At 38.9% G+C, this 13,910-nt stretch overlaps 1 protein-coding gene across 1 annotated transcript in view; it reads right to left on the bottom strand.

Annotated features, from left to right (window-relative positions):
* Window positions 1-551: 551 nt before the first annotated feature.
* The window catches only part of LOC122935170 (cytochrome P450 2K1-like), a 77,105-nt gene continuing 63,746 nt past the window's right edge, over window positions 552-13,910 (bottom strand). Inside the window, exons 8-9 of the mRNA XM_044290935.1 lie at window positions 12,498-12,639; window positions 552-736 (exon numbers count right to left, since the gene is read on the bottom strand). Coding sequence (XP_044146870.1) covers window positions 552-736; window positions 12,498-12,639 — 327 coding nt within the window. The remainder of the gene's footprint in view (window positions 737-12,497; window positions 12,640-13,910) is intronic.

The raw sequence follows: 13,910 nt of genomic DNA, 5'->3' as shown, positions 1-13,910 counted from the left end.
AAAACAACCTTGAACTAAATCCCTGGGCTTTCTGAAGCAAATCAGCAGGGGCAAAGAGGCTAAATACACTATATCTTAGTAGTATTAGCAGCTCCCTACACTATCTTTAGCGTACAGAAGTGATGATATGGCCCAGAAAGAGCCGTGATCTCAACTTCATCAAGTCTGCTGGGATTACATGAAGAACCAGAGGTTTTCAGCGAGCCTATAGTCATAGAAGGTCTGTGGATAGGTCTCCAAGAACAACCTCCCTGCTGAGTTCCTTTAAAACCTGTGGACAAGCGTACCTAAAAGAATTGATGCTGTTTTAAATGCAAAGGGTGGTCACATCAAATAATGATTGAATTTACTGCAGATTTTTTTTAAATGTATTTATTTTTCGTTTTGTTAATTAATAAAAGTAAACTATTAACACTTTTATTTTTGAAAGCACAATTAATTTGCAGCATATTTTTCCAATCTTCCTAAAACTTTTGCACAGCACCATGTGTGTACTAAAATAATTTAAAAATAATACGCTCTACAGGAAACAAGATCCCATCTTTATTATATTAGAGATGTCTCATCGGAACTGCACGTATCTCATGGGGTAATGGGGCATTAGTGAACCCAACAGCAGGTCTGAGGTCCAACACCGCACCAGGTGGGGCCTGGAATGTGAAGTTCTGGAGCAGATTTGTGAAGAACAGGAAGAGCTCCATTTTTGCTAAGTTTTCTCCAGCACAACTTCTTTTACCTGGATGAAATAAAAACAGACAATCTGAAAACTCCTCTTGACAAATAACTAACAGGTGAGCTATGGGGGGTGCAAAGGTAGCAACTGATTCAGAGTGACAGGGTCCTGGCAAAATGCCCCCTTTCTGACTTAAAAAGAACCCACATTTATAAAGGGCACATGGTAGTTGGTCTGTTGCATGGGAAATGTATTATATGGTGGACAAGAGTTGGCCTGGTTTGGGTCTGGCAGAATCCAAACCACTTTTACAGAGTAAGGCCTCATGCACACGACCGTTGTGTGCATCCGTGGCCGTTGTGCCGTTTTCAGTTTTTTTTCGCGGACCTTTTGACTTTCAATGGGTCCGTGGAAAAATCGGAAAATGCACCGTTTGGCAGCCGCATCCGTGATCCGTGTTTCCTGGCCGTGAAAACCTGTCCTATTTTTTTCACGGCCAACGGTTCATGGACCCATTCAAGTCAATGGGTCTGTGAAAAATCACGGATGCACACAAGATTGTCATCCGTGTCCGTGATCCGTGTCCGTTTTTTCCTATCATTTCAATGGCAAACTTGACTTAGATTTTTTTTTCATTTTTCATGTCCGTGGATTCTCCAAAAATCAAGGAAGACCTACGGACGAATAAACGGTCACGGATCACGGACCTACGGACCCCATTTTTGCGGACCTTAAAAAAAAACGGTTGTGTGCATGAGGCCTAAGGCTACATGCACACGACCGTATGTGTTTTGCAGTCCGCAAATTGCAGATCCGCAAAAAAAAATGGATGCCATCCGTATGCCATGCATTATTTTATTTTTTATCCATTGTAACAATGCCGAAAACAGACAGGAATAGGACATGTTCTATTTATTTATTTTTTTGCGGGGCTGCGGAATGGACATATTGATGTGGACAGCACATGGTGTGCTGTCTGCATTTTTTGTGGACCCATTGAAATAAACAACGTTCGTGTGCATGTAGCCTAACCCTCAGTTCTGTCTCACATATGGGGATGTCAAAAGAAGCTGTCACCACCAGACATCTGAGAAGCTCTGACAGATGCCTTTCAGAACCTCCTCCTTGAGCTTCCTTTGTTTTGCTTTCAGTTCCTCATCTCGTTAGCCTCTCTCAGCTGTCATGTAGTTGTACTGATTGCATCCCTTTAAATTCCTCCCCATAGTGCATCAGGGTGCGGTTTATATTACTTCCTGGAGTGTGTGTGCATGCTGATCCTACTTCCCAGTCTTCTACAAGATAAGTGTTGTGCATTCATTTGTGTTTTTCTGTTTGCTGGATCCCAGGTGACCCTGACTCCCTCTGTATCTAGTGTAGGGAGCCGGTGGTCGAGTCCCCTCACTATTATAGGGTGTTCAGGTGTTATACAGTCGAGGTACGAGGATATGCGATCATCTACCATTGGGATTTTCGCATAGGCTGAGCAGTAAGGGAGAGAGCCAGGTCTTATGCAGGGGTCTCCCTTTTTGTTCCTTAGTTTTGGATTCAGTGAGTCATATATTCATTTTGTGTTGTCCTGTTTCCTGTACACATTCCGTGACAGAAGCATTCCAAGGTATAACTTTTATTATCAGGAATCATAGATTTCTCTCTTCTCCATCATTAAGCGTTGAGGACCTTACGATTTTTAGTTTTTCTGTATTCGGTTTTTATTCCTTGCCTTCCCGGAGCCATAACTTTTTTTATTTTTCAATTCACATTGCCATATAGGGCTTGTTTTTTGCAGGACAAGTTGCACTTTCTAAGGCTACTTTCACACTAGTGGCATGGACCTCCCGCAGGCTGGTCCGTCGGTTGACTATAATGGGGTGGGGCGGAGTACCGGTGGAGGCACGGCAGCGCACAACGAGAGGCTGCTGGAATAAATGTCAGACATGTCGTAGTTTTATTCTGGCAGCCTCTCGCCGTGCCTCCGCCGGAACTCCGCCCCCAATATAGTCAATGAGGACAGAGCGGCAGTCCGGGGGCACACGGTCACTAGCGGCAGGACGGATCCGACAGGCTGTTCACACGACGGAACAGCCTGCCGGAGGTCCGTGCTGCTAGTGTGAAAGTAGCCTAATCTGACCATTTATTATGGTGTACAAGGTAGTGGAAAGCTGGAAAAAAAAATTCAAATGGAGTGGAACTGGAAATTCAATTCCACCATAGTTTTATGGGTTTTGTTTTTACAGAGTTTCCTATGCGATAAAACTGCCCTTTTAGCTCCATTCTATTGTACGTGTCAGTGTGATTACAGCAATACCGTATTTATATCGTTTTTCTTGTGTTTTAACCCCTTCCAGTTCCAGCCAGGCCTTTTAAGAGAGCATCCGCTCGCGAGCAGGATGAGTGTGTGCCTGCTATTTTAAACAGCAGACATCCAGGCCTAATGTCCATGAATGGCATTAATGGAGATCTCAGACTTTTAACTCTTTGGATGCCATGGTCCAATATGACTACGGTATCTGAGGGAGCAAAAACCCAGAAGCATTTGCATGATGTGCCGCGGCTGTGGCAGGGCTCCATAGGAACAAAGGGGGTCATTTACTATTCTGAAATATGCCTAAATTAGTTGTATTTCAGGCACAGATGGCGGCACGATTAGTTGCACTGCTATCTGTGACTTTGCCCTGCTCTTGACAAGTCTAAAATTGTGGAAGTGGCATGGGCGGAAAAAGGAACAGGCCGTCAGGCTCGTCTCATTCATTATTTTCTACGCCTATCTTGTGCTACTTTCACACTGGCGTTTTGGCTTTCCGTTTGTGAGATCCGTTCAGGGCTCTCACAAGCGGTCCAAAAGGATCAGTTTTGCCCTAATGCATTCTGAATGGAAAAGGATCCGCTCAGAATGCATCAGTTTGCCTCCATTCCGTCTCCATTCCGCTCTACCTGCAGCGTTTTGCTGTCCGCTTGACAAAACTGAGCCAAACGTTTTCTCTGACACAATCTGGCACAATAGAAAGCTGATCCGTGTCCCATTGACTTTCCATGGAGTTCAGGACGGATCCGTCTTGGCCATGTCACAGATAATCTAAACTGATCCGTTCATGACGGATGCATGCGGTTGTATGCACTGCAGTTAACTAGAGGCCTGTATGGGCATTTATTAAGACCAGTGTCTAAAATGCCGGTCTTAATAAATGTGCCCCATAGTGTATTTCTCATACTGTATAAAAAAAACTATCTAATGGCTGCTTGTTATCGTTCCCTATGGGGACCTTAAAAAATGTGTTAAAATTAGTTTTTTAAAAATAAAAATATAAAAATTTCAAATCACCCCCCTTTCCCCAAAATGTCAATAAAAATATGTAAAAAAAAAAATTCACATGATGGGCATCACCACGTGCAAAAATGCCCATGCTATTAAAATATAAAAATATGTATTCCATAAGGCAAACGGCAAAATGGAAAAAAAAAAGTCAAAATGGCTATTCGCAGTTTTTGGGTCGCTTTACCTCCCACAAAAAAATTCAATAAAAAGTCATCAAAAAGTCATACACCCCAGTGGTACCAATGAAAGGTACAGATTACCCTGCAAAAAATAAGCCCCCACACAGGGGGCTGAATATGGCGATGAAAAAATAAATAAAAATGATATACCGTTATATATAGTATTGCCATATAGTGAATATAGTATCAGTCAGTTTTGCCATATAGGGAATTCCGTAAAATTCAAAACCCATAAAACTGTTCACTGGGAGCTGGAATTTTTTTTTTACCCCATTTTGAATTTTTTTTCCAGCTCCCCACTACATGCAATATTAAAATATGGAATTAGAAAGTACAACTTGTCTCACAAAAAAACAAACCTTCATATGGCTTTGTGAGCAGAAAAATCTAAATGTTATGGTCCTGTAAAGGCAGGGAGTGAAAAATGAAAACACTATTTTTTTCTTTGCATAACCATATTTAGATTCCGATAACTTTTTGTGGGCAATCTGTAGTTTTGTTTGATACCATTTTGGAATGTACAGGTGAAACTCGAAAAATTACCGGTAGAATATTGTGTAAAGTTCATTTATTTCAGTAATGCAACTTAAAAGGTGAAACTAATATATGAGACTCATTACATGCAAAGCGAGATATTTTAAGCCTTTATTTGTTATAATTTGGATGATTATGGCTTTCAGCTCATAAAACCCCAAAGTCTTAATTTTGAGGTCCCCTTTGCTCAGGGGGTATGGATTAATTAGCGGACTAGAGTCTGACACTTTGAGACTAGAATATTGAACCTTTTCACAAAATTCTAATTTTAAGCTGCATTAATGCGATTCCTTTTACGTTGCATTACTGAAATAAATGGACTTTTGCACGATATTCTAATTTTTCGAGTTTCACCTGTATATGACTTTTGATCACTTTTTATTCATTTTTTGAGAGGTGAAGTGACAAAAAAGTGGCAAATCAGCTACTTTGATTCTTCTTTTTCCTTTACATAAATAAAATAACATAATTTGCACTACTGCATCCCAAAATGCCAAAACTATTAAAATATAAATGTATTTATCCTTAAAGGTGATTTCAGGATAAATACATTTATATTTAAATAGTTTTGGCATTTTGGGATGCAGTGGTGCAAATTATGTTATTTTATTTATGTATTTATTTATTTTTTATTATGGGGAAAGGGGGTGATTTAAGTTTTCTATATTTTTTGATATTTTAAAAAAACTATATTTTTTTCCCCATTAGGCGACTTTAACATACGATTGTTAGATTGCTTGTGCCTTAGACTGCAATGAATTAACATTGCAGCTTATGATAGTTGTGCTATGTTCTTATAGAGCTGTGCCACCTGCAGGCTTCTATAGGAACTACTACTATGATAGACATGGTTTATAAGAGAGATGAATGCTGTCATTGTCAACAAAGCACTCCCAGGGAAAGCTGCCTCGGATGCCGTGGTCAATTGAAGGGTTGAAGGTTTTCGAATAGAGTTATGTCCAATTGCAAACATTAGCCTTGTGTAAAACTGCAGAATCCCGATGACTATGACTCCTGCTGTGCTCTATAGTTGGCACCATTTTTAATGATCAGACTACATGTAAGGCGGAGGTCCGGATGGTATTAAAGATGTTTTCCACTCTTAGGCCTCTTGCGCACGAACGAGTGCGCCCCGTGGCCGTGCTGCGGCCCGCAAATTGCGGGCTGCAATGCCCGAACACCGACCGTGTGGCAGCCGCAGCGGATCGCAGACTTATTCACTTTAATGGGTCTGTTATCTGTCCGTTCTGCAAAAATATAGGACATGGTCTATCTTTTTTGTGGAATGGAAGTACGGGATAAAAACCCCACGGAAGCACTTAGTAGTGTTCCGCTCCGTGCTTCCGTTCCGCACCATTCCGCATCTCCGGATTTGCGGACCCATTGAAGTGAATGGGTCCGCATCCGTGATGTGGAATGCACACTGAACTGTGCCCGTGTATTGCGGATCTGCGAATGCAGTCTACAATACAGCCACGGAGCGCACACGTTCGTGTGCGATAAGCCTTAGGCCCCTTTCACACGGGCGAGTATTACGCGCGGGTGCAATGCGTGAAGTGAACGCATTGCACCCGCACTGAATCCTGACCCATTCATTTCTATGGGGCTGTTCACATGAGCGGTGATTTTCACGCATCACTTGTGCGTTGCGTGAAAATCGCAGCATGCTCCTCTTAGTGCGTTTTTCATGCAACGCAGGCCCCATAGAAGTGAATGGGGTTGCGTGAAAATCGCAAGCATCCGCAAGCAAGTGCGGATGCGGTGCGATTTTCATGCATGGTTGCTAGGAGACGATCGGGATGGAGACCCGATCATTATTATTTTCCCTTATAACATGGTTATAATGGAAAATAATAGCATTCTGAATACAGAATGCATAGTACAATAGCGCTGGAGGGGTTAAAAAAAAATTAAAAAAAATTTAACTCACCTTAATCCACCTGCTCGCGCAGCCGGCATCTCCTTCTGTCTTGATCTTAGCTTTGTGTAGCAATAAGGACCTTTGGTGACGTCACAGTCATCACATGATCCATCACATGATCTTTTACCATAGTGATGGATCATGTGATGACCGGAGTGACATCACCACAGGTCCTCTTGCTACAAAAAGCTAAGATGAAGACAGAAGAGATGCCGGCTACGCGAGCAAGTGGACTAATGTGAGTTAAATTCTTTTTTATTTTATTTTTACCCCTCCAGCGCTATTTTACTATGCATTCTGTATTCAGAATGCTATTATTTTCCCTTATAACCATGTTATAAGGGAAAATAATACAATCTACAGAACACCGATCCCAAGCTGGGTACCAAACACGCGCAATTTTTCTCACGCGAGTGCAAAACGCATTACAATGTTTTGCACTCGCGCAGAAAAATCGCGGGTGTTCCCGCAACGCACCCGCACATTTTCCCGCAACGCCCGTCTGAAAGAAGCCTTAAGGTTTCGATGATCTATCCTTAGGATGTCCTAAGGATAAGTCATTAATATCAGATTAGTGGGGATCCGACATTTGGAACCCTGGGAAATCAGCTCCGCATGGAAGAAACAACAGTGCTTATCATTATCTAAAGAGTGGAAAATTCCTTTAACCCTTTCAGTTTTTTTTTTTTTTATTGCGTTTTTGTTTTGCGCTCCCTGCCTTCCCAGAGCCATAAAAATAACTTTTTTATTTGTTTGTTCACATAGCCATTTGACGGCTTGTTTCTTGCGGGACAAGTTGTATTTTCCAACGCCACTATTTTATATTGCAAAATAGAGGGGGTTCTGTGGCTCACCAGACGGTCAGTATGGATAGAGGTGCTCAATCACCGGTACACCTAAAACCGTGAGGATGTGTTAAAATGGAAAAGAATTGTGATGGCACACTCGCATTTGGATAGAATGGAAGGATTTTTATTGTTCTATAAAATACTTAGTAATATTATTTGAATTTCATAAAAGTTATAAAAATATAAGAGATCCTATATGTATATAAAGTATATTATATATTCTGATCAAAGTACGGTAACTGTTCTTGGTATTATTCAGTACGAAATATATATTTCATTGGGTATTGTTAAACAGGGATTCCCTAGAATTGAAAAATAATGTCCATAGATGTTTAAAAGAGTTCTTCAAGGAGGTCCTGAAATCTGCGAATTTACAATCCACAAGAAGGCTAAATAGTAATTGATGACTGTCTTTAGTTAAATAGTGATATTCTTAAAGAATGTGCAAGCTCGCATATAAGGTCCAATATATTATGAAAAAATATGAAAAAATATATTTTAAGAAAAAAGTGCCGTGCAAAAAGTTGAAAAAGTTGAAAAATGTGCTCAATGAGTAAAATACGTTGTGCACAACAAAGGTAGTTTATAACATGCAGTTATTCTTAAAAATGTGTTGATAAAGACGTACACCATATAGATAATGTTCATATGTTATGATGATGAGGAGTCGATGTTATTATGAATACACCAGTATTTGGTCCTGTATTCACCGGGTTTTCAAGTGTTGGTGTCCGCCTTTTAAAGAGAGAGCGACTCTCCTGGCAATTTTCCAATTCACTTGAAATTGGATGATAATTATCCCGATATATTTCAGTGATTTGCCGTTGTTGTGGGCAGAGTACATATGTTGTATTTATGGAGAAATAATACAAGAAGATGTAGTTTACTTTACCCCTATTCAGTTCGTTACAGCGTCTTCCGTCCTGCAAGGACCTTCGTGGCGTCCCACGTGATCACTTGCCTTACCACGTGATGCTGCACGTGATGATGATGTAGCCTGACGTCACGCGGTGGTTGTTCCTGATTGGCCAATCTTCCTCGCTGCGGGAAATTTGAAAGAATATCGCCGTGGCGAGTATTTTCTTCCGATGATTTTCAGTTTAGTATTGTTAATTTCCTTATGGTCCTCACTGCTTCCTCTGACCAGACGCGTTTCGGGACACTTTCTGGTCCCTTCTTCAGTGGTCACGTAGTGATGAGTCCGGAGCAAGTGAGGGTTTTTATGTACGGTCTTCTTTAAGGGGTGTTGCCTTAATTCCATTGGGTTAATTGTAAATCCTGGACTGGATTTTTTTCCCGTGGCTAACTAAGTTTGTGTCGGCATAGTTTATTTTTGGGATATTTTGATATGCTGTTACAATATGGATGCTTTTTTGGTAAAAGTGTATAAATTATGTTTCTGTAAAAGAGGTCTATTTCTATAAGAACTTAATAGTAATCATTCAGTTCCACTAGAACGCATTGTGTGCTACTTGCGGTTTTTTTGTGTGCGGTTTTAGTGCGGTTTTTTTAAAAGGTGCGGTTTCAATGCGTTTTTTATAAAAGTTTTAATTTTGAGATAGGATCCTTTATAGATATGCTTCTATCATGTTAGTCCATACCACTGAACGCTAGCAAACGTTTATAATGGAATTGATAATAAAAATTAAAATTGATAATGAAAATTATATATTTCATATTTTATTATTTTTCTATGAATCTCTTATTTAGGTATGATCTAAGTTTTTTTGATAGTGTGTATAACTTGTGTTTTAGATAGTCTTTCACTATATGGGATTATTACTGATTATCTTGATGTAGATGGGAAGTGTATGTAGGGGAGGCGCCTAAATAGGAAAGGAGATAGAGGTGCTGGTAAAGTCTTTCACTATGTGAGATTATTTCTGATTTTCTTGATGTAGATGGGAAGTGTGTATAGGGGGGAGGGGCCTAAATAGGAGAGGAGATAGAGGTGCTGGTAGAACAGCCTGACCTCTATTTCTCTTTCCCAAAGAGGCACATCCCCATTTATATGAAGCCAAAAATTTCTAATTCGGCGTTTAATCCTGCAGGCATTAGGGTGTCAAATTCATAAATTCTCTTGGATTCCCATCTACATCAAGAAAATCAGAAATAATCTCACATAGTGAAAGACTTTACCAGCACCTCTATCTCCTTTCCTATTTAGGCGCCTCCCCTACATACACTTCCCATCTACATCAAGATAATCAGTAATAATCCCATATAGTGAAAGACTATCTAAAACACAAGTTATACACACTATCAAAAAAACTTAGATCATACCTAAATAAGAGATTCATAGAAAAATAATAAAATATGAAATATATAATTTTCATTATCAATTTTAATTTTTATTATCAATTCCATTATAAACGTTTGCTAGCGTTCAGTGGTATGGACTAACATGATAGAAGCATATCTATAAAGGATCCTATCTCAAAATTAAAACTTTTATAAAAAACGCATTGAAACCGCACCTTTTAAAAAAACCGCACTAAAACCGCACACAAAAAAACCGCAAGTAGCACACAATGCGTTCTAGTGGAACTGAATGATTACTATTAAGTTCTTATAGAAATAGACCTCTTTTACAGAAACATAATTTATACACTTTTACCAAAAAAGCATCCATATTGTAACAGCATATCAAAATATCCCAAAAATAAACTATGCCGACACAAACTTAGTTAGCCACGGGAAAAAAATCCAGTCCAGGATTTACAATTAACCCAATGGAATTAAGGCAACACCCCTTAAAGAAGACCGTACATAAAAACCCTCACTTGCTCCGGACTCATCACTACGTGACCACTGAAGAAGGGACCAGAAAGTGTCCCGAAACGCGTCTGGTCAGAGGAAGCAGTGAGGACCATAAGGAAATTAACAATACTAAACTGAAAATCATCGGAAGAAAATACTCGCCACGGCGATATTCTTTCAAATTTCCCGCAGCGAGGAAGATTGGCCAATCAGGAACAACCACCGCGTGACGTCAGGCTACATCATCATCACGTGCAGCATCACGTGGTAAGGCAAGTGATCACGTGGGACGCCACGAAGGTCCTTGCAGGACGGAAGACGCTGTAACAAACTGAATAGGGGTAAAGTAAACTACATCTTCTTGTATTATTTCTCCATAAATACAACATATGTACTCTGCCCACAACAACGGCAAATCACTGAAATATATCGGGATAATTATCATCCAATTTCAAGTGAATTGGAAAATTGCCAGGAGAGTCGCTCTCTCTTTAAAAGGCGGACACCAACACTTGAAAACCCGGTGAATACAGGACCAAATACTGGTGTATTCATAATAACATCGACTCCTCATCATCATAACATATGAACATTATCTATATGGTGTACGTCTTTATCAACACATTTTTTAAGAATAACTGCATGTTATAAACTACCTTTGTTGTGCACAACGTATTTTACTCATTGAGCACATTTTTCAACTTTTTCAACTTTTTGCACGGCACTTTTTTCTTAAAATATATTTTTTCATATTTTTTCATAATATATTGGACCTTATATGCGAGCTTGCACATTCTTTAAGAATATCACTATTTAACTAAAGACAGTCATCAATTACTATTTAGCCTTCTTGTGGATTGTAAATTCGCTGATTTCAGGACCTCCTTGAAGAACTCTTTTAAACATCTATGGACATTATTTTTCAATTCTAGGGAATCCCTGTTTAACAATACCCAATGAAATATATATTTCGTACTGAATAATACCAAGAACAGTTACTTTGATCAGAATATATAATATACTTTATATACATATAGGATCTCTTATATATTTATATATTTTTATAACTTTTATGAAATTCAAATAATATTACTAAGTATTTTATAGAACAATAAAAATCCTTCCATTCTATCCAAATGCGAGTGTGCCATCACAATTCTTTTCTATTTTATATTGCATATGATGTAGTGGGAAGCCGGGAAAAAATTCCAAATGGGGTGAAATTGCAAAAAAAAGCAATTCCACCACAGCTTACGGGTTTTTTATTTACGACGTTCGATGTACGATAAAACTGACAGGTTACTTTTATTCTACAGGTCAGTATGAATCCGGCGATACCTTATGCCATATTTTGACTCCTATAACTTTTTTGTATTTATGTGTATGGAGCTGTATGGGGGCTCATTTTTTGAGGGGCGATCTGAACTTTTCATTGATACCATTCTGGGGTGTGTATGAATTTTTAATCACTTTTTATTTAATTTTATTGTAGAAAATGAACCGACCAAAAACGGTGATTCGATCATTTGGACGCTTTTTTCTGTTTTGCTGTTTGCCGTATGGGGGATATATTTTTATACTATGGGCATTTCTTTTTTTTTTTTAGTTCTATGATTTTTATTTTGGGAAAAGGGGGTGATTTGAATTATGTTTTTTTTTTTTTAAACATTTTTATAGTTATAATAGGGAACTATAGCATGCAATCCTTAGATTGCTATTATCATAGACTCCAATGCACTTGCATTGGAATCTATGATGATTTTACTACTTTCCTATGAAGCCCTATTACAGGCAAGTGCTCCATAGGAAATATTATGCAGCAGCCTCCTGTCATTCAAAAAGACAGGGGCTGCTGCATACACACTCCGGCTTCTCCGATCGCCGCACGGGGGAGCCAGAGCATAACCGAAAGCGCCCGCTTTCTCTTTACAGCGCGCTCAGATGCCGTGGTCAGGATTGACCACGGCATCTGAGGGGTTAAATGTCCGCAATCTGCATTACTGCTGGTTGCGGACATGAGCCGCATTTGTCTGCTATAAGAAGCAGGCGGCTACGGTGCCTGCTTCTCTCAGGAGCGGGCACCATATTTAAAGACCCGCCCAGCGCCATACATGTACGGCGCTGGGCGTTAAGGGGTTAAACTTCCTTTTCTAATAAGGGCAGACATGACATTTTTTCACATACTCTTAATCACATGTATGTGTCCGGATAGTGGAATTTCAGTTGAACTTCCTTTTCTTAGACATAATTTTTTCTTTATCTCTCTTACCAAGTGAGAATGGTATGAAGGCTTCATTCTTTTTGAAATGTCCCTCTGAATCAAGAAAGTGTTCTGGATAAAACTCGTCCGGCCTCTCAAAGCAAGTTTCATCTTTAAGCACAGAGTGCAGCAACGGGATAACAATTGTGCCCTAATATAGAATACAATATATGAATTAATACAGAATTTATAACAGAGAGTGGCTACAAAGAGTGTCTCTGATGAAAATGCATTACACGGATGGCCCATTGATATCAATGGGCTTCATGTAATGCTTCATTTTTCCGGTGGTGGCACTGCAGGGAGAGTAAACACAGTCTCCTCGATGGTTGATCTTGAGGAAAATAAGTATCTAGCATGTTGGCGTTCAACGATTAGTTAGTAGTGATGAGCGGCAGGGGTAATATTCAAATTTGCAATATTTTGTAGAATATTCGTTAAATATTCGCAAATTCTAATATTCGTTATATTCTACTTTTTTTTTTTAACAAAAAAAATTGGCAAGGTAATGAACGCTTAATATGCGAATATTACGCGATCAATACAGGCGTGGGTCAAAAAACAAATATATAGCACTATAGAATATAGTGCTATATATTTGTTTTTTTTGAATATTCAGCATTTTTTTCCATCTGAAGTCATGATTCCCCCCTGCTTAAGTAACATAAGCAGGGAGGAATCATGACTTCAGATGGAAAAAAATTATAAATATTCTAAAAAACTAATATATAGAACAATATAGCTAATATAGTGCGATAATCATTTTTTTTATATAGTCTTCATTTTTTTCCAATCTGGACTTCACATGAGAAAAACATTACAACTATTAGACAAAGAAGATTATAGCACTATATTAGCTAAATTGCTCTACATTAGTTTTTTTTTAAATATTCGCTATATTGCTATATATTCTTGTTTTAGAATATTACGAATATTCTAAAAAATGAATATATAGCACTATATCAAATAGTGCTATATATTCTATATAGCCATTTTAGGAAAAAATGTGATTCGTTACCACGAAGCGTGAGGAAATTCGGATTCGGTGTGAATCTAATAATTCCTGAAATTCGTCAGCTTTGATCTTCTCGCTCATCTTTAGTCAGAAGAGATAGCTGTAGGTCGAGCAGGCATTTGGCCTATCTCATGTTTATGGCCAGCTTTAATTGGGCATCCTTTAAATTATATTGCAGGTTCAGCAAGTAAATCTTATTACATCCTGCTTACGGTCATTCAGCAGAATACTTCATTCTTTACTCCCAGAAGCTAAAAATGTGTCCTGGTAGTTTGATAAATATAACTGGACAACTTATTATAAAATACAGTTTTGGTATCACATCAAGTGGCCATCACATTTTACCATTGCTGCAAGCAGAGATTTACATAATACCCTTAGGAACAGATACAGCAAGTATATTAGAA

Source organism: Bufo gargarizans, chromosome 4, assembly GCF_014858855.1.
Source record: "Bufo gargarizans isolate SCDJY-AF-19 chromosome 4, ASM1485885v1, whole genome shotgun sequence".
In the NCBI taxonomy this organism is placed as follows: domain Eukaryota; kingdom Metazoa; phylum Chordata; class Amphibia; order Anura; family Bufonidae; genus Bufo; species Bufo gargarizans.
Note: the sequence above shows the minus strand (reverse complement) of the source record. Positions and strands in the feature narration are given on the sequence as shown.